This window comes from Apus apus, chromosome 7, assembly GCF_020740795.1.
Source record: "Apus apus isolate bApuApu2 chromosome 7, bApuApu2.pri.cur, whole genome shotgun sequence".
Lineage (NCBI taxonomy): Eukaryota > Metazoa > Chordata > Aves > Apodiformes > Apodidae > Apus > Apus apus.
This window is the reverse complement of record NC_067288.1, coordinates 13,625,771-13,652,585: the sequence shown is the minus strand read 5'-3', so window position 1 is coordinate 13,652,585 and position 26,815 is coordinate 13,625,771. Positions and strand designations below refer to the sequence as shown.

Below are 26,815 nucleotides of genomic sequence, written 5' to 3'. Positions count from 1 at the left end.
GATGGCCTGTATACACGAGCATCACATTTACTGAATTCTGAGCATCATGGACTTGCTTCATGGTACATCTGGTACATCCAGTGAATCAGAGATGTCCAGTCTGCCGCGCGGTGCGTATGCGTGGAGCACAGTATGTCCAGAACACATCTGACTTGTGCACTGTGTAACACGGTGTTGGACTAGAGTGTATGTGCAGGTACTGTTGCCCAAGATATCTTGAATCTGAAGTTCTCTCCCTCCATGGGGAGATTCCTGTTTCCACAGGGGCATAATTTCCACACAGAAAAAGAGGACAAGACTGGAGGAACTCCAGATGTGTCATATCCATTATTCAGCAAACCAAATGATTAGCTGCTGAAATGCAGATTCTTTAGACAGTCCCAGTAGAATTTTTACTACAAAATCTGTATGTTTACAACAAAGTAAATGTGCAACACCCCACAACCAAGTTGTTGTAATTAGTGTCTCTTACAATGCAATTTCTCTGCAGTTTATTCAGTTACACAGTGTATTTTGTGTGATTCACAGAGACTTTCCAGACCAAATTATAATGTTTGTTATTACAACATTTTTATGGTGAAACTCTTCCATCTTAGCATTTCTTCATGTATATAACATACAATTAGGACTATTTTTGCCTTTTATTTATTTTTAATTATCCTTGGGTTTCTCATATTTGTAGGTACTTGAGTAAGTCAGTCAGAATGTGTGTTGCTCAGCAGCATAAATGTATATGGTGTTGAATAGTCATTGGAAGTGGAAATGTAAAATATTCCCTGCTGATTTGAAAGACAGGCTTTAGTTCTGTGTTTTAGCACTGATGTATTTAAATGTACTGTTACTGCCCTTTTTATATCTCTCTTACTAGGACTGCTGTCTAAATCTTAGGTTTGGAAATTAGAGTGCAGAACAAGATCTCCTTCATGTGGCTAGAATTGCACAGAGGGACAAAAATGTGTCTGTACGAAATAACATGCAGATCAAGGCTTTAGACAGTGGAAAGGTCATGAGGCCCACTGATATAAATGAAAACTAGGTAAGAATATATAACAGTGCCAATACAAAATTAGCAAATAATTACAATATTACCATGTAGCACTGCTAAAGGCAGGATCTTTGCTAGAAGACATTATTAGCAATAAAACAAAAAGGAATAGTACATTCTGGGGCTCCTAAACTGAAAACATGAGGACATAAAATATATTCTCTTTTGAAACAATGTATCACTTCAGCATCCACCCCAAAATATTAAGTTAAAAAGCTTCAGTATTTAAGATATAGCAATTTAAAAAGAATATTGTTCTCAGATTACAAATATTACTGAGTACTGTATCTGAGAACTATGTGAAAAACAGTTATTTTCTTGTTCAGGGTTTTTTGTGTGGATTTCAATGTAGTTATCACTAATGTGAGCGTGCATGAGATTTTATTGTTGTCTTGTGCTACTAAGAAATTCTCCCTCCTTGTTTCCTCAAGGCTTTCACAGATCAACAGAGGATGGGAAAAAATCACTATAATTATAGACAAATTGTTTTAAAAATCTTAAGAATTGACAGGCACTTAAAGGAAACTTAAAGGAAACTATATTATCTGAAGAAACTACTTAACCTTTTCAGGCTATATATCTGCCATTAAAATACCTTAATACACCATTCTTTCTGCACTGTGGTGCATGCTGAAAGAGGCACAGTTAAATGGTAGGCAGCTGCTGTGGCATGTGCCAAAGTTTAGCCTGATCTAAGCGAGGCTTAGAAGCTATCTTTAGCATACAGATGAGTGATACTATCCTAAGTGAGTGTGCTTTTTACCTGATGTGCTGCTCCTGAAAATCTGATGGTAGCATGTAAAACAAAATACCTAGTATCAACAAACACTGTTGTTCTCTATTTGAATTTCGCTGATTTGAATTAACAGTCTGAGTATTTTAAAAAGCGTTCTGACCTTTTGCATGTTGAATTGTTGGGAAATAATTTGTTTGGTTTTAGCACTGCTTGGCACCAATTTCATGCTCTTCAATTGTATGCCATTACAAAGTACATCTTCTTTTATTTTCTGCTGTTCTGACATCATCAAATTCTAGTCACTACCCCATTCTACAGTGCTCTTGTTGCTAAGAGCCTCAGCTCTCACAAGGCAAAAGGAAGTATGTGCATGGGAAGAAAAGACTCTGGTATTATGTCAAGCTTCCTCCTGCTGTTTCTAGTATGTTCCATCTTGGAGATTAGGGACCTGAGAAGTCATGTTAATCTCTGAGCTCTCTGGTTTAAGCCTTTGGGAATGGAATGCTTTCTAGACCCTTAGTTTGCTGATCTCAAAGATGCACAGAGATGCAACTTTGTTTAGTAAAGAGCCAGGGATACATTTAAGAAAGCTGCAGTACTGCCTCTGCTACAGTCCTTTGTGCAGGCATATCAGAGGGAGGAAAATACATGGAGGAATGTGAGGTGGACAATGAAGGAAACCAGGGGAGGATGACTGTGGGGAGGAAGAAAAAATGGCAGAGAATGAAAAAGTGACAAGAAAATAGAGGAAAAAGTGAGAAAGGGGGGAAAATAGGAGAAAGAATAACCTGGAAATGAAAAAAGAGATGGCATTCCTGCGAATTCTGTGGATCATATTCAGCACATCTGTCTTAATATGTTTTGATGTTTTGTCATAATGCTGACACGGTGCCTCAGTGTAGCGGTTTGTAGTGCAGCATAATAAACTCACAATGTGCTGTTTTACAGGTCCTCAATAGCTTCTGGATGGTTATAATCAGGACAATAATACCAACAGAGAGGGTGATACTGCAGGTGAAGTGTAACTAGATGAAAGAGACAGCATGTGATGAGAGCTAAATGGAGAAGAGAAGGCAGAAAAACTGGAAGAAAACTGAAGAAGGAAGGCTGAGATACGGGAAGACATTAGTGACCAGACAGCTTTCCAGAAACAAGCCTTTGTTCCATTACTGAGAGTAAGTACTACTGACAGAAATACTGTTTCAAATGGGGAGGTGACAGGAGCTAGGAAAGCTAAACTAACCAATCCAAGATTAAAAAGGGAGGGTGCGTTTAGGGGAAGTAAATGAAAGCAGGGGAAAATGAAGGCATCGTTTAATACACTGCTACCTAAAAATGTGACAGGATACATTACAGTGACCTATGCTGGAAAGCTAAGACTCATTCTGCAGCACTCTGAGTAGCTATAACATAATATGCATCAGCACACAAAATATGTCTGCTGTTCAGAAAATGAAGATATGCTTCAGGGAAGCATACAGCTCAGCAACTGCTAACTGTGTGCATGCAGAATGCTTAAAAAAAAAACCACAAAGCATGCAGATTCACTGTTTTTTCTATGCAAATTTTTGTGGGAGGGAAGATATTTTTTTTTTCCTTTTCCATTCACAATTTTCCTGCTATTTTTCAGCTTTTTTTTGCTAACCCCAAATTCAGATCCTTTCTTTTCAGTCTCCTTTTTTCAGTCTTGGGCTTTCTGAATTAAATGCTGCAATATTAGCTGCCTACAGTTTACTGTGATTGGACTCCATGGGTGGCCTGAGCAATTTTCAGACAATGGAGCTGGTTCTTTTCTCACTCACACCAGTGTAACTCATTGGCTTCAGTGGAGTTACTTTTGATTCTCAGTGTTGTGAAAGGAGAATTGTGCTTGCTCTTTCATATGTTCTTTCATCTTCATGGTATTTTTGCTTACATGTATAATTGATTTTCTGATAATATCTTCTGCTGCTGACAGGTAGACACCAGAACTTCCTAAGATGGAAATAAATTTAAGCATTTTAGGTCACTGAGTTCAATCCACTGCTGCTACAATACCATGTTATATAATTCCTTTCATATACTGATCAGGCTTTAAACATTCATTAAGACTCTATTCTTACTATAATTGTTAAATTCAAACAGAAAGCTTAGTTACGTCCTGTGTAAGTTCAAAATGACAACTGAAATTAAATGCTCAAGAAGTATTTTCCTTTCTCATCTGTGCCTCACTTTTCAGTTCAGCAGCCATGATAAAGCCTTCAGTCTTGGCAGAGGTAGGCTCAGCTCTGAGAAAGCACGGTTCTGAAATTACAAGGCATACTTAGGAAAGGGTACTGTGTAGTTTTTCTATTCATGGTCATGTCCCTCTCACAAATTCTAGTGGGAGTTAAAAGCAGTCATCTGACAACAAATTTTTACCATACCTGAAGTGCCACCCTGAAAGTCAATTGCAGAAGGAGAAGGGTATGAAACAGGTGTGTAAAACTTGGCTGAGGATAGATTACTGCAGCCTTCAACTTATTTATTTTGGGCTACCTTCTCTTTACTGCCCTGTCTTAGCAGACTCACTCAATTTCAGCAGAATTTTTTCCTCATTTATGGAATTCCTGGGCCTAATTAGCATGAAGCTGAAAATCGTCAATATAACCAAGAAGTTTAATTGTTATTAAAGGATAGATGGAAGGCAAAGCCAAATTTTTCTATTACATAGTGTAAATAGGATTATTTAGCTGAAACCAACAGAATTATCCAGTTAACCTGCATGTGCTACTGTTATGGAGGAGGACTCTATGTCCTCCTCACCTTCCCTGTTTTCTTTCAGCATATGTGCCGTCTGTCAACATGGAATATAATCTTAGTTTTTGTCCTGTGTTCCCAAATCTCTGTTCTACACCTCACCTTAGCAAGCACATTGCCCGTGCTTCTCTTCCCTGCAGAAGCTTGGTTTCAGAAGTTGCATTTGTTACTGGGGACCTTCTTGACATTGTTTAGTGGTGGTAACTTTGGTTTGCAGCTGCTGGAAAATGGTGGCCACATGTCTCAAGGGAGTGAGGGAAGAGTGTATTCCTTGTGAAAGCCAAACTGGGGTCACCATATAGCAACCAGCTGGCAGTGTTACTACTCCGGTACCTGTTCATCTCACCCTTTAGATGCAGTATTTCTGATGCAGAAATAGGCGCACAAGTTGCGTAATGTAAGTACAGTAAGTCTCAAACTTTTAGGACTTGCTGGAAATGTTCAAAGTAATTGTGTGGCAAGTTCATGCAACACTTTTCAGGAGTGGTAAAGTACTCTCTTGATTTTGTTGGAGTTACCTTGCACATGCAATACAGGCCTAGTGTGTTTTCTGTGAGGATCGCTTTGGCATTGCTGGACATGGGATATCCAAGGTAAGGCTGCTGCACTTACGCAGTAACATCCAACCTGGTGAGATTATTAGACAGCAATAAGCTTAAATATACAGGCAGTTCTCAAAATCTTCCTGAAGAACACTTGTGTTTGGAAAAGAGGACAGACAACCAATCTAGGGCAATCTGAACTTATGGCAGCCATATCTTACCATGTCTACAGGCCTCCCTTCTACCTCAACATCTTCATACACCCATAGCCAGTTCTCTTTTATCTGCAAATTAGCCTTTATAAAAAATCTGAGAGATGTTGTCCTGTATACTCAGATGGAGAGCAGTTATCAGCCAGGAATCCTCAGTACATCACCCTTCCCTGCTTTATGGTCAGCAGCACTCAATCCAGCATTTGTAGTTGGGCTGCTGAAAGATGGCATTGCCTCTGGTCATGATCTGCTGTATGCTCAACAATGTGTTGGTCATGGGCCAAGGAAAGAGCAGTAAGGCAGGTCAAACTAGTTTTTTTCACCCACGCAGCATGCTGTGTTTGCTGGGCTGTGTGTTACATGGGCCTGATATGGAAGGTTGGGGAGAGTCTGGTTTGTCTTCTCCTAGATGCTTCCTAACCTGTATGTGCAAAATGGTGATGGATTATTTTGATAGGTGGTGTCTGGCAGTTACCTGTTCAGCTGAAGACAACCACTCTTAACTGTCTGCTTTACCCTACTGCTAGATATTACCACACTCGTATGGTGGAGACTCCAGGTCACAGGCTGGTATTGTGAAAAGCTACCTACTTTCTTGTTTTTGTTCTACTGGAATGATCATGACTTCAGGCAGTTGAGAGAAATAACATCTTAAAACATGGCAGATAAATCTGCCAGAGTTTGCTCTTTGGAGTCTTTGGTTCTTAACCATACATGGAAAGAGTCCTTGCCTGTGCCCACAGGCCTGAGGACAACTGTTCCTGCCTTCACTGCAGATCCTCCATCATCTCAGAGGTCCACTGCTTGTCCATGTGGAAGACTGTTGTCCTAGTTAAGGGGGCAAGGAGTATATATAAACTTCAGAGTCAGTGATATCGGATTAAGCAAAAAGTGAGGACTGTTCTTTGGAAGGTATGTTATTGAAGAAAAAAATCCTAAGAGAATTTTTATAGTTTATGTCATTTTGAAAGTGGTTTATGATCCCACCATGCAGTTCTTAGGATTTAGTGGCTGTTCTTTTTCACTAAAAACTGTAGACATAACAGAACATAGGTTGAAATCTTTATATTAGAAATAAAATTATATGACATCAGAGTGAAATATGGGATTTTTATACCAATTTGACTAAGAAATTGTGCTGCTATGATATTGCTGTCTTTATTTGTCCATCTGTTTGTTTCTGGAGTGGAAGAAGATTGGAAGTAGGAATTGGACCTCCTTCACTCAGCTGAGAATGTCTTATGGAATTTTGTTAACAAAGATCAGTTTAAAAGCTGATCAACCATAAGACAGAAGTCCATAGAAAATCAAACTTCCGTAGTTCCAATGTTTACACACTTATTGTGCAGCTGACTTCGGTTCAGCAATGGATTGAGCCAGGATGTCTTGAAACAGTTACAGATGCTGGCAGAGTGCCCTGCCACCTCCTACAGGTTGCCATTTCTACAGCAGGAATGGCTCAATCCCTCATTAATCAGTACCTGAGTTTCTGCATTTCACAGATGGGCACATTAAGGCAAGCCAGCATCAGTTTCTGTTCAGGTTTAAGCCACAGCATTCCTGCCGTGGGAGCCATCTTGCAAGAGAGATTAGTGTACATAGTTGGGGTAGATGATTTCTTTGTCAGCTGCAGCTTAATCTAGTGTGAGAAATACGTGACTACCTTCAACATTATGTTGTTTTACAGAGGAGGAATTTTAAATTATTTATCCGAAAGATCAGGAAGCCATAATGGAAATGGAAAATTGAGATGGTTTAGGGTGTGTACGAGAAAAACATGCCAAGAGGAGTGGAGTCCTGACCACTGTGCTTTCTAGTTGGTGAAACACCTAAGTCCATTCATCATCATATTTAATTTTGTCAATGTAATTTTGCTTCTCTTTGATTTTTCAATACTATACGGCAGTTCAAAAATGTAAAATGAAAAATAAGTTGACAAAAGTCACAGCATTTAATTTTAAAACCAGTAAGTATCAGCCCTACCTGTTCTCTGTTCTCTGGCCGGTGCGTTACCTGTGACCGCCTGCTGTGCGGGGCTATCAAGGAGGGCAGGCGTGGGTTCTAGGCCACGTCACCATTTTTCTCGTGATATATTTTAGACAATGGGCTCTATAAATGAAAGGCAGCTCGTAGGGGCGACAAGCGGGCTCCGAGGCTGGTGATGGCAGCTGCGGTCGCGGGGTCTTGGCGCGGGCTCCCCTCGCCGTGCCGCGCTTCCCGCACAGACAGTTGCTTCTTCGCGCTGCCACCGCGGCTGCGTTTCGAGCCGCGTTGACGACGCGTTTGGGGACGGTCCCGGATGGTTTAGTTTAGTGAATGCCGCTGCTGCGCGGCCGTTCGCCCAGCCGGGGCCCGCGGGCAGCTGCGGGGCAGGGGAGCTGCTGTGAAGAGCGGGCGGCAGGGCCAGGCTCCCCTCGGCGGCAGGTGGCGGCTCGGCCCCTTTAAGGCTACGCCTGCCGTAACCTGATCCCGGAGCCCCCGCCGCCACCGGCGGGCAGAGCATCCTGCGCCCGGGAAGGACTGTCCCGTCCCCGCGGGGAGCCATGGCGAAGGCGGCGGGGTCCCGGTAGTCCCGCTCCCAGGTGCGGTGGGGAGGGAAGGAGCGGGTTGCGGATTCGGAGGGGGGGGGGCGGGGGGCGCTGAGGGACCGGATCTTGGCGGGGTGAGGGCGGTGCAGCCCCTTCCCCCGCCCCCGCGGGGCTGCGCGGAGCGGCCCCTTCCCTCCCTCCCTCCCTCCCTCCCTCCCGCCGCCACGGGCCGCCCCTCGCGGCGCCGCTCGCCGCCCTGACCGCGCGGGGCAGCGCCGCGGTCCGGTCGCTCCAGCCGCCCCGGCAGCCGCAGCGAGTGGCTGCGGCCAGAGGAGCGCGGCGGCTCCTGCCCATCAGCCTGCCCACCAGCCAGCCGTCCGGGGCTGCTGCCTTGGCTGACGGGGAACACCAGGTAATGCCCGGCTCGGGGGAGCCCCCGCGGGCTTCTCGCTGACGCGGCGCTGCCCGGGAGTTAGCCTGTTCGGGTCCCTCCGCTCCCCTGCGGCTCGGTAGCCCCTCTGAGTTTGGGGGCTTTTCCTCTCCTCGTTGCTTTCCGACTGCAAACTTCTTGCAGGTCTGAGGAAATCGGTGGTGCAGGTAAATGATGCCACAGCGCGTGGTTTATCCCCTTTTACCCCGTCCTTATGGAAGCGTGCCTAATTGCTCCTTGCTTGGGTGTTTAAAGAGCCAAAGCCAAGTGGAGTTTGGGACGCGAATAGCCTTACACAGAAAGGGGATGGCTTAAGCTGTGAGCAGCTTGAATTTTGCGTGTCTCCTTAATGCTGCTTACTGAACCAAGTAAGATGTCCTACGCAGTGCATTTAGTCTAATTGGAGCAATAGAAACTACCACTCAGAACCAACAGTACAGCAAAACTCAAGCACTGCAGATGTTTTATTGCTAGGCTTAATAAAAAATGTGCAAACAGTCAGTAGCTCCACATTGCTCTCTACAAATTAGTGTGTTAAGTTTTACAATGATTGGATTTGGCTTTCAGTTTTAAGCAGATCAGGAGAGCGTAGGATTGAATGGGACGTCCTGGTATCACCAGCGGCTTTAGGGTATAATCTTGTTTGGAAATTGATCCAACTCATCTTGAAATCCAGCCTTAAAGAAGTAAGGGCTGTAGGCCTTGTATGTTCCTCTGCACTTCCTTACTGTGTCTTGTGGCTATACAGTTGCATTTCTTAATTTTATGACGTGAAAAATTGGTGCGGAGAAAGTGAAATGAGAGCATAAATGCTAAATGGCATTGCTGGTGCAAAACTTGGTAACTTCAGCTCCTTTATTCTCTTTCAGGTAAGTGCTAATGTGATTCTATCAGAAGTTCACAGGTTTCATATTGGGGGTGAATGAACGTTGAGTCTTCATATGATTGATTTTTTCCTTCTAAATTCCAAGTAGAAACAGAATTGCAGGAAAACCACCACATGTTAATAGCAGATGAAAAGAGCCTATTTTCAGCTCTTACTGAGTATGATTGAAAAGCTGTGTTAGTAGCTTTTTCAAAATTAGTGAAGTCAATGGAGTAATGTTATGCTGCACCAGACATGTGTAACCGACACCTTTCTTAAAATTGTTAGTTTCAGGTGTTTGTTTGCTGATATTTCTTTTCCTAAAGACTACATTGAAAAGCTGCAAGAGTAAAATTTTGATAATTTGTAATTACTGTCTTAACTGAACTATCAATACAGTAATTCTGGGTAAGCCAGGAGAAGACCACCACTAAAAAGCTAGTGGTGAAGAGTGAAACCTGGGTATAGTAGTTTTTTTCCTGAGTTAGAAAGTAGTTGTACGCTCCCTCCTCACCCAGCCTTCCACTGGCTCAAAAACTGTATCAGCTGACTGAATGGTAATCAATGACTATGCAGTTTGGGGGATAAAGTGTCTGCTCATATATAATCCATGAAGTTCTGTATCTTGATTAGGCTTTGCTGGACAGCCATAAGAAGATACTGGAGCAGAAAAACACAGTGTAATTGAAGCTGCCTTTGACTTAATTCCTTTGTCTATTGTCCTAAGGGCAAAGGAATCATATGTAGTCAGAAGCTTATTACTTTTCATCTAAGTTATAAGCTTTGGTTCAACAGTATAAATGATTTTTCTTTTAAATAAAAAAATATCTGGTAAACAACAGTTAATGTTAAACAGGATATTGTTGAAAACAACTTAGAGATATGAGAAGACATTTATAGTTAGTTGAACCATTCTTCCATTTAACACTTTGTTTACACCCAGTTCTTGAATTGAATCAAAATACTGCACTCTTAATTTGCCTAAGTGGAACTGGACATTATTCCTGGATTTAGTACTTGATGTCCTTAATCAGCATCTTGATAAGCATATATGAAATCACCATCTGAAATGAGTCTTGAAAAACTCGTATGAGTATCTGTGAGACCAACCAGAGAGGCTGGGTGACTACTTTCTTCCCTGCTGCCATAGTAGCTTTCTCCCTCTCTGGCATCATGCTTCTGTACTTCCTGCTATAACTGCTAAGAGGTATAGGTATTTAATACTTCTGAAAGTCAGGTCATACACTTTCCACACAACTTCTTTTTCTTAAGAGAAGTTCTGTGTATGGGCTCCTTAAAGACAGATTAGTTCTTCTAATGCATTTCTTGCAACCTCCTATGCTAAAATGAACACGTGTCATGCACTGAAATACTGCTTATTTAATAAAATCTTCTGATGCTTAGGAAACAAAACCAATCATGGATTTCTTTTGTCCAAGAGTCTTTGAAGCTCAGAGATACTAGTGTAGTCATTGTAGATTAATAAACTTGGTAGCATCATGAGAACCGCTATATTTTAGTCAAAAGGATGAAGTAGGTGTGATTGATGTTAAGTGGTTTTGCTATTTTTCTGAAGAGAATAGTATTCAATATGCGTTTTGGCTTCCTTCACACACTTTAGGAATTAAACCAAATTATTTTTTTTTCCTTATGTGGTCCAAGCAAGGACTTGCTTACTACAAATAAGATGATGCAAGAACAAAGTTTTGGCCCTGGGAGTTGTATCTGGAAATGGGCACTGTACAGTACTTAGCAGTGTATTTCAACTGGAATTTATAAAATTTGAACAGAAACGTTTTAGAAAATCAGGCGAAACATCCATTGTCTCTAGTACTTTAAGATATTAAAATCTGATTTGTATTTTCTATCTTCTTGGTCAGTGGAGGCAAATGGAGAAGTATGCGGAGAACAGTGGAAAAAGTACTGGAGAGAATACTGAATATTCAGGATGGTATTTGAAACTGCAAGTTTTAATAGATTAACATTAAAAAGTATACAAGACTAGTGTGCTGCTGAACCAGGACATGTCATCCGATAAACAGATGATATTTGTTGCAATGCAGTGTAATAAGGCACTTACAGACAGAATTTTCTGATTATCCCAACTTACTGCCCTTTGGTTTGTGTTGCATAGCTGTCCCAGAGCATGCAAACTGGACTCCTTTTGGCTTAAACTGAGCAGGAAGATCAGCCTGAAGTGTACACCAAATATGATCTAACAACTGCAGAGTTCCTAGGACAGGTTCTGAAGTAAACACTTGAAATCCGTATGCTACCAGTTTCCCTCAGCAAATCTACTCTCATTTGTCCAGAGTTCTGCTCATATAGCTGTAGCTTTCACTGTGGGTAATAGAGAAGGTTTTCAGATGATTCCCTTTCCTTTGTTACTCTTCAATTCTGAGAAAAAGAAAGAGGAAGAGGGGAAAAAACTTTGAGATCACTGAGCCTTCTGCTTCTTAATCTTTGAAGGCAAAATTATTTTTTTTCCAGTATACATATAATACAGCTTTTATTAAAGTTCTATGTTGAAACGCAGACCATGCTTCAATATACTCACCATTTACACCACCAGCTGATAATATTGTACTTAATTTTTGAAATAATTGTTATTTTAACTGGTTGACTTTTATTTCTATTTTTTTTTTTTAATCTGAATTTCAAGGGTTTTTTTCTATCTGCAATGCAGTTACTATTTAAAAAAAATCTAAGGCACATCCCCTTATTCTATAATGCATGTGAACCAAAGGTGGGCATAAGTGTTTATATAATTTTATCAGTTTTTGCTGACCATTAAGTCTTCATTTTATTTTTAGGCATTTTCTTCAGTAAAACCAAAACAAGTGACAGCAGTTATTTAAATGGCTATTAAAATAATTATTTAAATATTTTATATTAAGCCATTTGGCTTTTTTCCCTTTTATGTTCAACTTAATACAAATCGACCTTTTAGAATTTTGTAACCTTTGCCAGTCTTGGAATGTGAAATACCTCACAACACCATAAAACCAGAGATGTATGTCAGAAGTTTGTGGCTTCAGGAAAATACCCTTCTGTCTTGTGATGTACAAGAAAGGACTAAAGCATTTGGAGAGTGACATTTGCGCCTGGGATTGTTATTTATTTAGGCCTCATGAAATAGGTAAACATCCAGCATTGGAAAAATGCTATAGCTCTGATGACAGGAAGCTTTTCAGTGCGCTCTGAAGTTGTGCAAAATTTAGACTTTCACTTGAAGAAGAAAGAAGCTCAGATAGCCTACATGGTAGCACAAAGAGAAGCCCTCAACTGTGAACAAAGTGCAAATTGAGAACTACTGTCTTTGTAAAGTCTACAAAAATAAAGCTGCAGTGAGACTGTTACGTCCTGGGGCTGACCTGAAAAATCTGTCTTCTGCACTTATCTGATTTCATTGTTGCTTTTAAAAATCCCATGGCAGCAGTGAATTTGGTGAGAATGGGATGAGTCTTAACTTTGGAACTTCTTGGGACAGAAGGGGAAGCTTCTGAGCTGGTGTTTGCACTGATCAGTGTCCTTCTTACCCTTTCTGTGCAAATAAGAGATACATGCAACGTCAGGCAATGAAAACGTTTAGTATGCAAATCTTAAAAAAAAAACCCCAAACCAAACTTTTTCATATAAATTTTTGGGGATATTTTTATACTGATAAGCCTTAAGTAGAAATGTTGAACAGGATGAAACTTTTCATGAATAATGAAGCTAGTCCTCAAAAATGTTTTCTCTGGCTGCTAAGAATAGTTAAATGAACAGACTGAAATTACCTTTTGCTTCTTTTCACAGGCTGAATAGCAATGGCTTCCTTCAGCAACCTGACCATTGGCATTGCTCTTGCCAGTTTCACCATATTTCAGCTCCTGTTCCATGTTTTAAGTTCTCGGGTGTCAACACGAGTATCACCTGGTTTTAACAATCTCAGCCAGAAAAGGAAAATCGAGTGGAATTCAAGGTACAGTGTTCAAAACAAACTACAGCTAGTGAAATGCCTGAAATTGTCAACATTTGAACCGAGTGTACGTATATAAAACTGAAGAATATGTTATTAGTTAATCATCTGTAAAGATTAGAGGGAGGGTTCAAACTTGAGTGTAGAATGCTGAGGGCTCTTCTTGAACACACAGCATTACAAACACTTCCAAGTTAAACACTTCATTAGACAGTGATGCCCAGGTGAAAGTTAGTAGAAAAAGTAAACGGTGACTGGTGAGAGGTAATAAGGTCAGGGGGATTAATTTTAAATGGCTTCTCTGTGACACTTCTATTAAAGAGAAGAGGTACAAAATTTCTTTCCCCAAAACATACATGAAAATCAAAAGTATTGCATTATATTCTGTGATCTAAATCTCTAGTCATGCTTTTGAATGCAAGGCAAATTGCTCTCTGTTCTTTACACTGCACCCCATATTAGTTAAATTACGGTTTTCCAAGAAATAGGGTGAATCTTGGGTATAGTATTGGAGTGAGGCTGGGTAAGTCAGGTACATCTGTGTGTAGCTGGGGAAAAAGACTGCACAAAGAGGAGGGGGAAGCTAGGACAGACTCAGGGTATACATTCAGGAGGCAGTTGTGGAAACTTAGTCTAGAAACCTTCCTCACATCCTTTGTGTTTCTGCAGTTCAGTCACTGGGATGGAGCCACGTGCATTACACTTGTCTCCTCAGAGTTTTGTTAGAAACTTGTTCAAACCTGTGACTCTTTCCTGGGTGCCTTCCTCTCTTTTAAGCCATAAAGGAAGTAGGGAGTAGTAATTTCAAACGGGATGATCGCTGAGGTTTTATTTGTGATATACTACTCTGAAATCGTATATATAGTGCACAAGCTTCTCTAGCCAAAATGAATTGATACAGTATAACTTTATGCTTGAGTGGCCTATTCCAACCTTAAAATATTTTTCCAGGTATTTCTCATATCTGAAGCTCAAAAATGTGTACTGTGTGGCTGTTAATGCACTCAAAACGCATTAGTCATATCAATTCCTTCTGAGAGCTGTTTAAAGGCAGTATCAGGTGGATACTTTTAAAGTTGTTTCCATTGTTCTAGGCAGCATTAGCAGCTCAAACAGTCTTGCCTTTCAATTTGGCAAATGTCCACCTCCAGTGTTCTTAAAGGCACCATCTTAATTTCAGTTTGGTCTTTGACTAATGACGTATCTGCCAGTTCATGGTGTCAGCACAGCTTAGATTTCTCTCTCTTACCATTGACAATAGAAACAGATAGGGAAACTAACTGATACAGTTTTGGAGCTGAACTTTTGTCTCTAAGCCACATCAAGTGACCCTTGAATTGCATAATAAGCTTTCTGAGACTATATCCTATGCCTGGTAGCACTATGTTAAATTGTAGTGCTTTGCATAATAATGGACAAATTGTTTCACACATCACAAGTGTGCTGGAAATAAGCTGCTCTGTAATCTTTGGGCTACTTTGTAGTAAGGTATTTAACTATATGAGTTGATACTGCATGCCAGGCCGTGTCCTTTTTTTACTTATTTCCACATTTTTTTTTCTCAGTGTTGGTAGATGTTAGCACACAGATGAGTCATGGTCCAGTGCTACATTCAGTTCTCGAGTTAGAAGGCATGAAACACAAAGCATTGTTCATCAACAACTTGTTGATGTTATACCTGAAGAGGGCATGAAGTCAGAGAAAGGCTCACTGTGCTTGTGTTTCTACAAAGACTGACTTAATTCTGACCAAACACAGTGTTTTGTCAAACTGCCTCGTCACTCTAGTGTTTCACCAAAATGGAGAGACACCCTAAGGAGTATCTTCTAGGTTCAGAGAATGTAGATGGACATGTATGTACTCTGCAGACAGCTGTGCAGGCAGAGAAAGTTACCATCTCCCAGTAAAATGAGCTGGATTAATTTAAATTATTTAAAAGCAATGTTTGTTATTCTGTCCTATATTGAACTGCTGTAGGGAGTGCTCATACAAATGGTTCTGTTGGCAGTCCTGAAAGAAACTGGCACAGAGGATGGTTATGCATTTTTATCAGCTCAGCTGGGTCTGGAAGAAGGCATCTGCCTGAAATGAGCTGTAGCATTGAAAATATATTGTTACAGTTTGGAGAGTTTTGTAGTCAAGCATTTGAGCTGCAGCTGTGGACTGTGTCTTCCATACTGTCAATTTGTTCATTCTGACCTTCCAAGAATTAGAGAACCAATAGAGTAATTGTTTCTTGAATTTTGAGTATGCAGACACTCAAATTGAGTTAAAAACTATACTTTGACACAGACGTAGTATAACACTTTAATTTGTAATGCATAAGTTCCTGTCATTTCTTCTACAATACATGTTTGTACTGCTGTTAGGCTGTTGTGAAAATACATAGATTCAATAATAAAGGAACACGTATGCAACTTACCAGGGGAACTTCTTACTTTGCAGTTTATTGAGGGGTTAAAGAATGCAAGCTTTGTCAGTAATTTAAAGGAAATGGACTGAGCTTGATAGCTTGACCTAGATTCCATATTAAAATGGAGTGAAGCACTATTTCCCTTCTTCTGTCCCCTTTTCTATGGAGAAACTTCGAAGTTCAGAGTTAAGGAGAAAATCTGCTTGGTGTCGTGTATTGTTTGGTTTTTTTTTCCCCTTTCTGTGTTTTTTCTCCCCCTTCAAGTCCTGTGCTTGTGTATAGCTTGTATTCTACACACTAAGTTTTGGATAAACAGCCAGCCCTGAGACAAATTGCAACTGTAAACTAATGTTCTAGGACAAGTTTTACTTCTTTCACCATTATCTGCTCCTAGAGTTAAAGAAAAAACCCAGATATTTCTCAAACTAATATGCCATACTTTGTTTTTAAAAGAAAGCAAAATTCCTAGCACTCTGCTAATTCTTTGTTGCAAGAGTAGATGTTTTAATTAAACCATTAAGTATAATTAAAATACTGATAGCTAAATTTTATTTCATTACTAAAAAAAAAATGGGGAAAAAAAAGCATAATGGTTAGTAAATGTTCTCATCCAACTTGTTACATTTGACTATTCATATTACATTAATCTCAGGTTTTTTTAATGCTATTGGAAAAGCTGTTGAAAATAGCATGATGACATTCTTCAAACAAATTGTAAATATAGACTTCTTTTATGAGAAGTCACAAAATCTTCTAATGCCAATAGAAAATAATAACATTTCTGGAAACAGAGAAGTTATTTAATTTACTCTTTCTTTGCAAAATCTTCCACAGGAAGCAAGATGTGTTCTTCAAATCTTGCATCATAGAATTTAGACTCCCAAGAGTGATTTGTGCACATGAAAAATATTAACAAATTCCAAATGTTCATGTATTCACTATGTACAAAGAAAGACAATTAACTAGAAGCAACTATATGTTTGTGTGCATATTGTTAACACTGTGAATGTGGTGCAAAAGTGTTTCTGATCACACAGCATCTAACTTAAGAGTTCTCATCTTTCAAATATTATCAATGATTCAGGAGGGCTATTTTGGCACATAATATATTTTTTTTTTCAGTTTATAGTAGTGTTAAACTAAAGGAACAAGGTTACACATTTTGGACCTTTGCCCATTTCATTGTTCTACCTTCCAAGAATACATGTGGACACAAAAGGGCTGGAATGGTCCTGGCCTGTGTGCTGGCAGAAACCCTGCCAGGGCCTCTCTAAATGAGTGATTCTCTGTAAGTGCTTGTTAATATTCAGTTTATCTACTTTGTGCATGCAGACTTTATATTTGAGGCTGGTGTCTTTGGAATAAAATGCTTTTAAGTACCCAAGCATGGACAAAGCAACTCTGAATACTGTGACTTTATTCAGGACAAGAGGAGTATAAAATAAAGCAAAGCTGATTGTTCATGTGAACTTGTAAGCTGTTACACCTTTCTTTGAAAACCAGAATCACTTCAAATACACTAGAAATGCTTTCCAAAGGTTTCCTTGATAGCATTTTTCATTTAATGCTTTCTTTCCAAAACTGGAACTTCATGGATTTATTGAGTTATCTATTAATTTGGTTACTGAAAGGAGATACCTGCTGCTGCAGGACTCATGGACCAGTCTGGATATGAAATGCATGTACATTTTCCAGCGAGTGTGACAACACAGTAAGTGTTTGTTAGAGAACTGGTTGTCATGTTGTCTTTAGGGTTTCATTAAGATGTGGGATAATTGGAAGAAAACCTAGTTCTTGTTTACTCTAAGACTCTACTTTCTGTTTAACACCCCTGCCCTGATCTAATAAATTCCTCCTTTTTGGTTGTTTTTCCCACTTTGTGCAAGTGGTTTAATATAGTGTAAAGAAGACATGATTGTCTTCCACGGAGGTATCTAGATGCAGTTGAGAATGTCTGTCAAAACATCCTGCCTTAAGTATGTAAAGTTGGGAATGGCAGTACCTCCTTGTGACTGTGGTCTCTTTTTCAGGACAGTGTCCACATTCCACGCCTTGGTGGTTGGTGGGTTTTGCCTGTATATTTTGTTGTACGATGATGCTGTTAATGCTGACCGTCTCTGGTAAGGCATGTTACATCTATGTTGTATTTACACAAGAAAATAACAGAACTGAGAAGGGAAAAAATAATCCTACAGTGCATTACAGAAATAGTTGTTTCATTTCCCATTAAAATACACAGTTGCGAAATGTGTTTCTGATGTGTCCATTTTTATGTCTACTATGTGATCATTACAAGTTATTTTGTCAGTGTCAATGTCTTAGTGCATTGTCTCTCTGAAGTGGAATAGATAAAATACAAGCAGTTGATTTCAAATGGCACATTAAATTACTAAAGCATAAAACTAGGAGTGTAACTGTAAGTTGGCATGACTGAAACTATGCTATTTACTATAACCATTTAAAAGTGAAATTAAAATGCTGTTTCAAGTCTGGAGGGTGCGTGTGTAAAAGATGGAGGAGGCTAGTATATATAAAAAATATATCTATCTAAATTGATAAGTTAAGGTGTTTGTATTTCGGCTTCCCATAAAGCTTCTATCAATGTTTTTTAAAAAGCATGAAAGTTTCAAGTGATGTTTTCACAAGAAATGGGAATATTTAGTAAATGAACTTCTAATGTTTTCTCTAGTTAACAAAATATTCTATTTTAAGATTATATTTTCTTAATTTATAGTTAGATTGTTTTGTTTCACACTTATTTGAGGGAGGAGGAACAAGATACCTTTGTTTTAGTTGAGTTAATTATAGATTGCTGGTGGTGCTTTGACATTTCACTTGTTATCCTCTGGAACTCTTTCCCTATAGAAGGAAGAGACCATATTTTTCCTGAAGACTAACTGCTTGAAGTTTAATATTTCTGTCATAGGCTGTTGTTTTTAACCTTATCAGGGGACCACACTGTGAGTCAGTTTAAACTTACATAGTGTCTCTGATGCTTATTGTGCTCTTTTGATTTATTTGATTCAACGATGATGAATTGTGAACTAGACAGGAGTGGGTGGTTGAAGAACTCTGCCACTCACTTGTTATGTGGCTTTAATAAACGTAATACTAATTCATAATACAAATTTAGGCAACATGGACCTCTTCTGTATATAGTGTTATATGATTAAATTGTCATCTGTTCTGGATTTTTTGATTGCAATCTAGTATCTTTATAGAGATCAAATGCAGTCTGGATATCTTAGGAGATCTGCAAACCACTGCTGAAAAGCAGCACATTATTATAACTATCTTAGTGTGTGTTGTGGTGAACTTTATAAGATAAAAGCTTTTATGCTGGTCTGTTGGAGTAGACCTTGTTCTTGTTTGTAGACCAGTACAAAAGAAGTCATAACAGCAGAAATAAAAGGCCTCCATGATGATAAATCAATTGAGCCTTCACATTAATATATTTTCCTGGTGTAATTCCAGGAAAAAGTCAAAATAAGCAGAAATACCAAAGCACTTCTTTGTTCTTAGGAATTTTCAAAAAAGTTATGTTAGATATTTCTGTATACTGCATCGAAAACTTATTCTTGCTTATGGAGCCTTAGCATCCTAGATTATGTAAAGACATTTCTTAAAAGACATAATCCATCTGCCTTTGGAGGAATGTTTTTCTGTATTTCTACTATTGCTTCTAAAACGTTTCTTCTGTTTGGATATGTTTCCAATTATTCCTATCAGTGGTTTAATTACATTTGATAGAGTAAGAAAAACTTTAGATATACTTCCACTAGATTTTTAAATATCTGATTTGTCTGTTTTAAAGCAAAACTTCAGGTTCATTTCATGGCAGTGTTTCTGTAAATTGTTTCTTGGTCAAAATTGTTGTAGACAGTGGTTTCAGCAATTTGTCAAAAGTGCACAGAACACACTCTGGATCTGGGAATTGGTATTTTTAGTTATTAAACTAATAATTTTTAAGTATGTGAAGTATGTATGATACCCATGTGTCCAGAGAGGGATCAAGACTCCCGCTAGGGGTTTGGGCTTAATGAAGAGAGGATGTTGTATTACTGTCAGCTAATATCTGAAACTAGATACAATAGATCCTAACAAAGGATAGTAAAGACTGGATCATTGATAAGTTACAGGGGAGCATCAGTGTTGTGTGCATACACCTTTTTTGATGGTCTAGGACTTGTCATAACATTTTGCCTTTTTTTTTTATCTATGTATGATGCAGACTAGCTAACATAGACGATATAGAAATTGTTTCTGAGGTGGTTAGAGTAACACAGTAGAAAATGTGGAGGTGGTAGAGATCAGATAAGGAGAGGGAGAAGACGTAAATAAGTGAATGAAGTTGTAGCTTCACAGAAAAGCAGGCTTTTTTCATATGACTGTACACCTTACAGCCGTTACACTTCTTGAAGTCTGCTGTCTGATTAGCATTTTGTATGACTTTATCTGCAAAGAAGCTTGAAGAAAGTTGGTTGTGTAGATTTTGTGTCTTACCAGTGTGTGTTAGTGTGTAATTCATTTGCCACACATTCCTCCTCAGCAATCACAAGGGACAGCTCTTCCCTTTTGCGGATTCAAGGCACTCCCTGTTCGTCACTCCTGGCTCTTGCTGACATCAAAACTAGGCTGCAAACATGAGGGCCCATATGCTTCAATGCACTTCCTGTTCAAGGAGTCAGAGCAGGAAATCTAGTGGATTTTAAACTAGATTCTGTTTTCCATTAATTGAAATTAATTTGGGATGCTAACTGTCACGGACCGACGATGTCCCTAGCGGGCCGCCAGCAGTCACGACTGTTAGTCTTATGTGGGGGGAGAAGATGGGCTGTTCTCCACATCAACATGGTCTCTTCCTGCAAGGAGGTGACAGATAGGGAGTGCAGCCATATATGTTGTTAATGTTTTGGTTTATAAAGTCTAGAGAAGGTTTGTTGCAAGGTGAACAATGTCATGGAAAGAACAAAGGGAAGTGAATCATTCTCTGTCTTATCCAGTTAAGTGATGTTTACTAGTGTCAGGGAATCAGTTTAGTATGTTCAGTCCATTTTTCTTTCTCCTCTGGAGAAGAATATGAAGGTTCTAGAGTGCACAGGGTCACTCCAGGTGATGTGCTGAAGTATCTTGGGAGTGCTCACAGGTTTGGTTATGATGATCTGGCTGCTGCAGCAGGGAGCTCTAGTGGGAGGGCTGGAACCACTTAGAATTTCTGCTAAAGTTATGAGAACACATCTGTCTGTGTTTTGTATCTAGCTGTGACCTTTAGAGGAGCTACACTGAAAGAAGCACTCAGCCCACAACCTATGTGGCTCATGAAACCAGATTTTGAACCCATGGAGAAATGTTACTCTCTCAAGCTGTAGTTAAGAGAGGCTCTGTAGCCAGCCTTAAGAGATGGAGTGAGCTCCAGGCTCTCCTGGTAATGTTTTTTCTCAACTAGTGGAACAATTCTAGTTCTGAGTCTTATTTTCCTGTAAGCTCACTCAGGGTAACAGTTAGTTTTAGATGCTAAGAAAGCCTTAACATTTAGTGAACAGATTGTAATAATACAGGAAATCTCTTTCACTGCCTCATTCCAATAGGATTAAAAAAGAATAGCCAACTAATAGCATTTTACTGCTTCCTAGCTAAGGTAGACTTTGTGTTGGAGGTGGCTATAAGCACAGTTTCCTTTTTTTCTTGAAAGGTTTACAACAAAAATTGCTTTCACAGCTTGTCTTCAGCAGTTCACATTTTATAAATCTGTAGACCTGTCACTGGAACCTCAATTTGTACTTCCACAAAACATACCTAGATTAGGTGCACAACAAAAGTTACTTGCTGTAATGTAGATGCTTCCCTTTCTTGAGCTGTGTTCACAAGTTTGGTTTTATTGAACATCCTAGAAGAATTGAAGTTGTGTTTGTGTGTGCTGCTGAGAGCTTTGCCTGCTGAATGTTTGGCACCAAAAGGGAAAGGACAGAAGCTGTGAAACTACTCTGAAAAGCATTTCTCCTCGAAGATTCCTTGGCTTCAGAGAACTGGCGAATAATTTCCTTTCATGTCTCCTTCTACTCTATTTATCCCTGTATGAATCCATCCTCTTATGAATATGAAAAGCACCAGCTGAGCCAGATATTTTTGTCATCCTTAACAAAGTGTTAACTCTGGCAGAAGAACAAAAATTGAGATGCAGAGTGTCAGTTTAAGTGCTAAGAGACACTGCCTGGACTATTCTCTTTTATTCTGTATTTCCAGAGAAGCTGATTAAGGGTACTTGCTGGGTTTCAGTTCTAGTCTCTAAGCAAGGCTCTTGGGGCAGTATCTATGCCAAGGCAGAGGTAATCCTGATCAGGGTAGTTAGTAGATGTTTATATCTGGGTGGGAAAGGAATCTGTTTTCGTGACTAGGACCCTTAGCCAAATCTCATAATGTCTTGTTGATGGGCCAAGAATAAGGTGATCTGTTGGACATTATGTGTTTGATATGTGTATGTTCTTTGCAAATTGTCTTGTTATAGAGGCTGTAACTGTATTTTTGGTGTTTTACAGGGGTGACCCTTCAATTGTGAAACTGAATATTGCCATTACCACAGGCTACCTCATTTCTGGTAACTATGCAACATGTATATAACACACACAACCTGTATGTTTATATTGAGTTACAATTCCTATACCTGTATACTGAGACACTGTGCTGGAGATGTGATTTATGTATGCAATGCAGTTGGTACTGTGGCTTTTAGAAAAGCTAATGGAGTTGTGGGTTGTGGTGAAATCACAAGATCTTGCCAGCTGTTGTGAAAGATGGAATGATATCTCCCCAAGCACTGAGGAAATGACACACTGTGGCTTCATGATGGTTTGATACACAACCACCAACTCCGGCTTGGTTTTATCCTTCAGCCAACTGAGAAGGTGTTAAAGCAGTGCCCTTCACTTCCTTCAGAGTGCCTGCAGCTTGTAATGCTTTTATCATGCGTTTCTTCCTGGGATCTCTGAATACTGGCAGAAGAATTTTAGTAACCTTCAATACAATAGTAACCTTCAATTTAAGCTAAAATTTAGTCATGTATAAAACATGGACATTTTAAATTATTTTCCTGGTATGGCATTTACCCCTGCATAATTGTTGTGTTCCTAATTATTTACTGTCAACTAAAATTAGCGTGGGAATTTTGCTACAAAATGCTTTAGAGCTTTCTTTTATGGTGTGTGGGGATAACAATGACTTACCAAAGCAAAAACTTGTTGTGACTTGGACTGTTTTCAGGGAAAACTCCCATTAGGATGGAGTTTCTAGTTAGAGACTGGGCCATGGACTTCATTATCTCTCTGACTAGATTTCTCACCCCAATGGAATGGATAGTCTGGTGATCAGCACACCCAGTTAAACTGTGGGTTAATTTAAGTCTCTTTTTTTCCATAAGAACTTCAGCTCCCATTATTAAATTCATTGGTACTATTTTTTAATAATTATGCATTAGGATTTCATTATGCATTAATGAATGCCTTTGAACAGAGACCTGAACCTGGCCACTCATTCTCTCTCACTTATATAGTAAATGTTTAATTATTAATAGAAAGTAGAGTGTCTATGCCAGATGATATGAGTACTGCCTGAGGATAGCTAATATAAAAGACATCAGGGCACTCACTGGAGATACAAATGGCACAAGGGTAAAGTCTTTGATTTGGAACCTTGGTCACTAATTTCCAGTCCAAAGTACTCATTTGGAGAAAGTAGGGGCAAAAGTTGCTTGTTCGTTCCAGTATAGAAAGTAAAATCTTCTGAAATCTCAGACTGTCATGGAACAAGAAAGAATGTTTCTGTCAAAGCTTTTCTTACAGCATTAACTCAGATCCATATGTCACTTCTGCAGTAATGGGAAAATTGTGATTAAACAAACATGCTTCTCATTCCAAGTGTCCCTTGCAAAACATTTTTGGTAAATGTTTCCCTGTTTGCTAATACAATTGCTTTTTGATTCAGAAGTTCTCCATAACAGATACCTGCATGCATTTGTATATTGGCTATGCCCACTGCAGCTGCCCCTCCCTACACCCTTTTTTTGTTGTAATTTGTTCAAAATTTTTGGGTTTGTGAGTATAAAGTTTTGCTATTCATTTATGGATCCACTTTTTCCTTCTAAAATATTTCAGCTAAAACTATTGTCTTGGTACTTTCATTCATGTGGAATTATAATTTATGGCAACTGTTGGAAGAATACTGTTGGTTGATGCCTTGACTACAGTAAAGTCTTTAGGATAAAGATGTTCTCTTCAGAGATAATTATTTCAGAGTTTCTGCTGATGCCGTATGTTGGCATTTATACCTCTAAATCTTAGAGAAACAGTATTCTGAGGTCAATGGTAGTATAATATATTGTTTTTTGTCATTATTTCTTTTCTCTTGTAGATTTGGTACTTATTATTTACTACTGGAGGGCAATTGGTGACAAATTTTTTGTAATACATCACTTGGCAGCTCTGTATGCTTACTATTTTGTACTGGTGAGTGCTGTATTTTCCAGTAAGATAGCAAGCAGATGAGGGTGAAGGCAATGCTTTTATAGATCTCATTTGCTTAATGTTAAAAAAATATTAACTGGTGTATTAGCTTTGTGAAAGGCATATTTCTATTTTAAATCCTCATTACTTTATAAATGTTTTCAGCAGTCATTTTGGGTGTGTGTCTTGCAATATTAAAGTCCTTCAATAAAAATGTGTCCCTAACTGCTGTAATTAGAGCTCGTTCCAATTTTGCTGTGGAGAGACTTTGACAAAAGGGCTTTTCACATGGTTATAGAGAAGATTTTCAAATAAAATCACAAGCCTGAATATTTAGTTGGAAAATGAGAAGGAAATGGGTTTGAGTGTCTACGTTCTACTTGTGATTGTATTTGCAGGGCCATAGGTCAGAGATCCCTAACTCTGGTGAATGTAGTACAATCAGCTGGGTGTGTTATTTCGGGGGTGGTTCTTTTTTCCCTTTTTCTTTTTTATACTGTTATGACAGAAACTGATCCTCTGAGATTTCTTGTTTAATGTAACTTGGGTGGGGAAACAATAGATGATTAACTATATGTATCTGTAAGTATCTGTGGTGTAAGTCCATTGAAGGGAAAAGGGGAAGAGAAGGATACTGCTCTAGAATGAAGACTAACTTAGTTACCCTTTGCTGTTGCTTTAATTTCTCAGATATGCCCATGTGACTTGGTAGAAATCCCATTGACCTCCAGAATAATGCTCCGGAATTTCTTCCAAAGAGCGCATTCATTAAAAAAAGAAATCTTATAAAATACAATTTACCAGATTTCTTTCCCTGTCTACTGTGTGAATCCCAGGCTTACAATATTAAAAGTGTTGAGAAGTCAGATTACTGTCAGATTTTCCATGTAATGGTTTAAGGGGGATGAAGTACACTGACAAGTAAATACTCCCTTTCCAGTTGAAGATAATTAGATCTGCTAATACTATTGTGGATAAAAATGAATTAGAGGTGAATATTAGAGAAATGTAAATACCACTACAAAGGCTAATTCCTGATGTGGAAAATTCATCAGTTGTTTCTGGAGTAAACAAAGTGTAGTGTTAGTATGAACTTCTTTTAAAGCAATTCTTACTGTTTGGATATAGCTCTGTTCTTGATGTCTGTGTCTTACTCTCATTCTCTTATCTTCAGAGAAAGTTACTCTGAAGTCTCTGTTTCAAAAATTGCTCTTGAAGATAGAGAATTTGATCAAGAACAGATTTTTCTGTTTGGTGTAGTGTGAGCTGACATGAAATGCCCGAATTAGTGGGTATTAGCATGCTTGGTGGGAAGAGGAGTCATGATGCACACCCCATAGGTTGTTCATGAGACCTGCTGACATTTTTTTAAAGAAATCTCTTTTTCTCTACATCTGGAAACTGCTGCTTACCCAGTCATTGGGAAATGGGATACTGTTTCTAGTACAACCAAACAATGAGGTAGAGAATATGTTGTTGTTTGTCACTTGGAGGAAAGTGCTTGGCTACAAGGTGTACCCGTGTAAGTGCACTGTGCAGTTCTGGGTACTGGCACAGAGAAGAGGTGCCTCTTCCAAACCATGGGGCATGGCAGGGACTGTGACCAAACTGGTGGAAAGGGTTTCCCCTGCAGTGGGAAGCAAAGAAGAAGGGGCTTTATGTGCCCTTTCTGCTTCCAAAAAAGAGCTGCAATATCAACTTCACTTGGGCAAATTATGTTCCTAAGACAATGCAGGGACAGTTTTCTTTAGCTCACAGTGTTTCTGTTTGGGCTTCTTTAAACATTGGCAAATACAAAATATTTCTACTTCTCTTAGACAGTAATAATATCATTATAATTGTAACCAATGCCTACTTGTGCTTCTACTTCTTTAGCTACCTTTCTATGGCCACTTAACTGTAAGTCATTTAAAGTAAGAAGGAAAATTGCAGCTTTTATAGTAAACCTCCTTTTGAAATTTTAGGTTAGCTACGGCTGGCAGACTTGCTTACTAACAGGTTTAATAAGGAAGTTGAGACGTTGTATAATTCTGTGTGTACTTGAAGACTTCAATCAAGATTTCACATCTACATTGTTGATTTTTGTATGTCTCTTTTGTTTTGCTAACCAGAGCAAAGGTCTGTTGGCTTATTTTGGAAACTTCCGTCTGCTTGCAGAGTTTTCCACTCCTTTTGTCAATCAGCGGTAAGTGGTTAGGGATTCTCTTTTGCATATTTCTTTTTAAATTTTAGTCTATATTTTTATTTCTGTCACTTAGGAAGGTTTTTTTGTTATCGTTGTTGAATGTCTGCTGAAAGTGAATTTATACATATTGAACTAAGGATTACTATGTGGAAGTTTTGCTATGAAAACTTTTTGCTGCTATAGCTGCAACAGTATAATTTATTCACCTTGGGGTTTTTCTTTAGAGTAGAGCAGCTTTCATATGAGATGCCGAATTTTTATGAGAGTACTGAACATAAAAGCTCACAAATGTAATACTGTTTATTTGCCTTTTAATGTTCATTTAATTATTATAATAAAGCCATAATTTTCAATAGGGATTTTTTGTTTAGTATCATGGACCAGGAGAAGAAGGAAGTTAACACTGTCATCAGAATCCTAGAGTGGAATTACATTGCCCTAGATAATTTGAAGTTTATTTTGCAATACTTTACTTATATAGATTAATAGTAATATTATATAATTATAATTAATACTTAGAATAATAAAAAAGTATATTCTTTATTTAAAAACAATTCCGGAAATTAGTTTGGACACTTAAATTAGAAAAATAGTAAAGCATCTAAATATATCCAGAATGGTTAAT

At 38.8% G+C, this 26,815-nt stretch overlaps 1 protein-coding gene across 6 annotated transcripts in view; it reads left to right on the top strand.

Annotated features, from left to right (window-relative positions):
* The window catches only part of TLCD4 (TLC domain containing 4), a 41,415-nt gene that overhangs the window by 6,083 nt on the left and 8,517 nt on the right, over positions 1-26,815 (top strand). Inside the window, exons 2-7 of one of the 6 annotated variants that reach the window (XM_051624934.1) lie at positions 2,730-2,956; positions 12,935-13,100; positions 17,541-17,630; positions 22,047-22,105; positions 23,914-24,008; positions 26,117-26,190. In XM_051624934.1, the coding sequence (XP_051480894.1) occupies positions 12,946-13,100; positions 17,541-17,630; positions 22,047-22,105; positions 23,914-24,008; positions 26,117-26,190 (473 nt within the window). In that variant the 5' untranslated portion in view covers positions 2,730-2,956; positions 12,935-12,945. The other 5 variants (XM_051624936.1, XM_051624932.1, XM_051624933.1 and 2 more) reach the window with 5 other exon arrangements.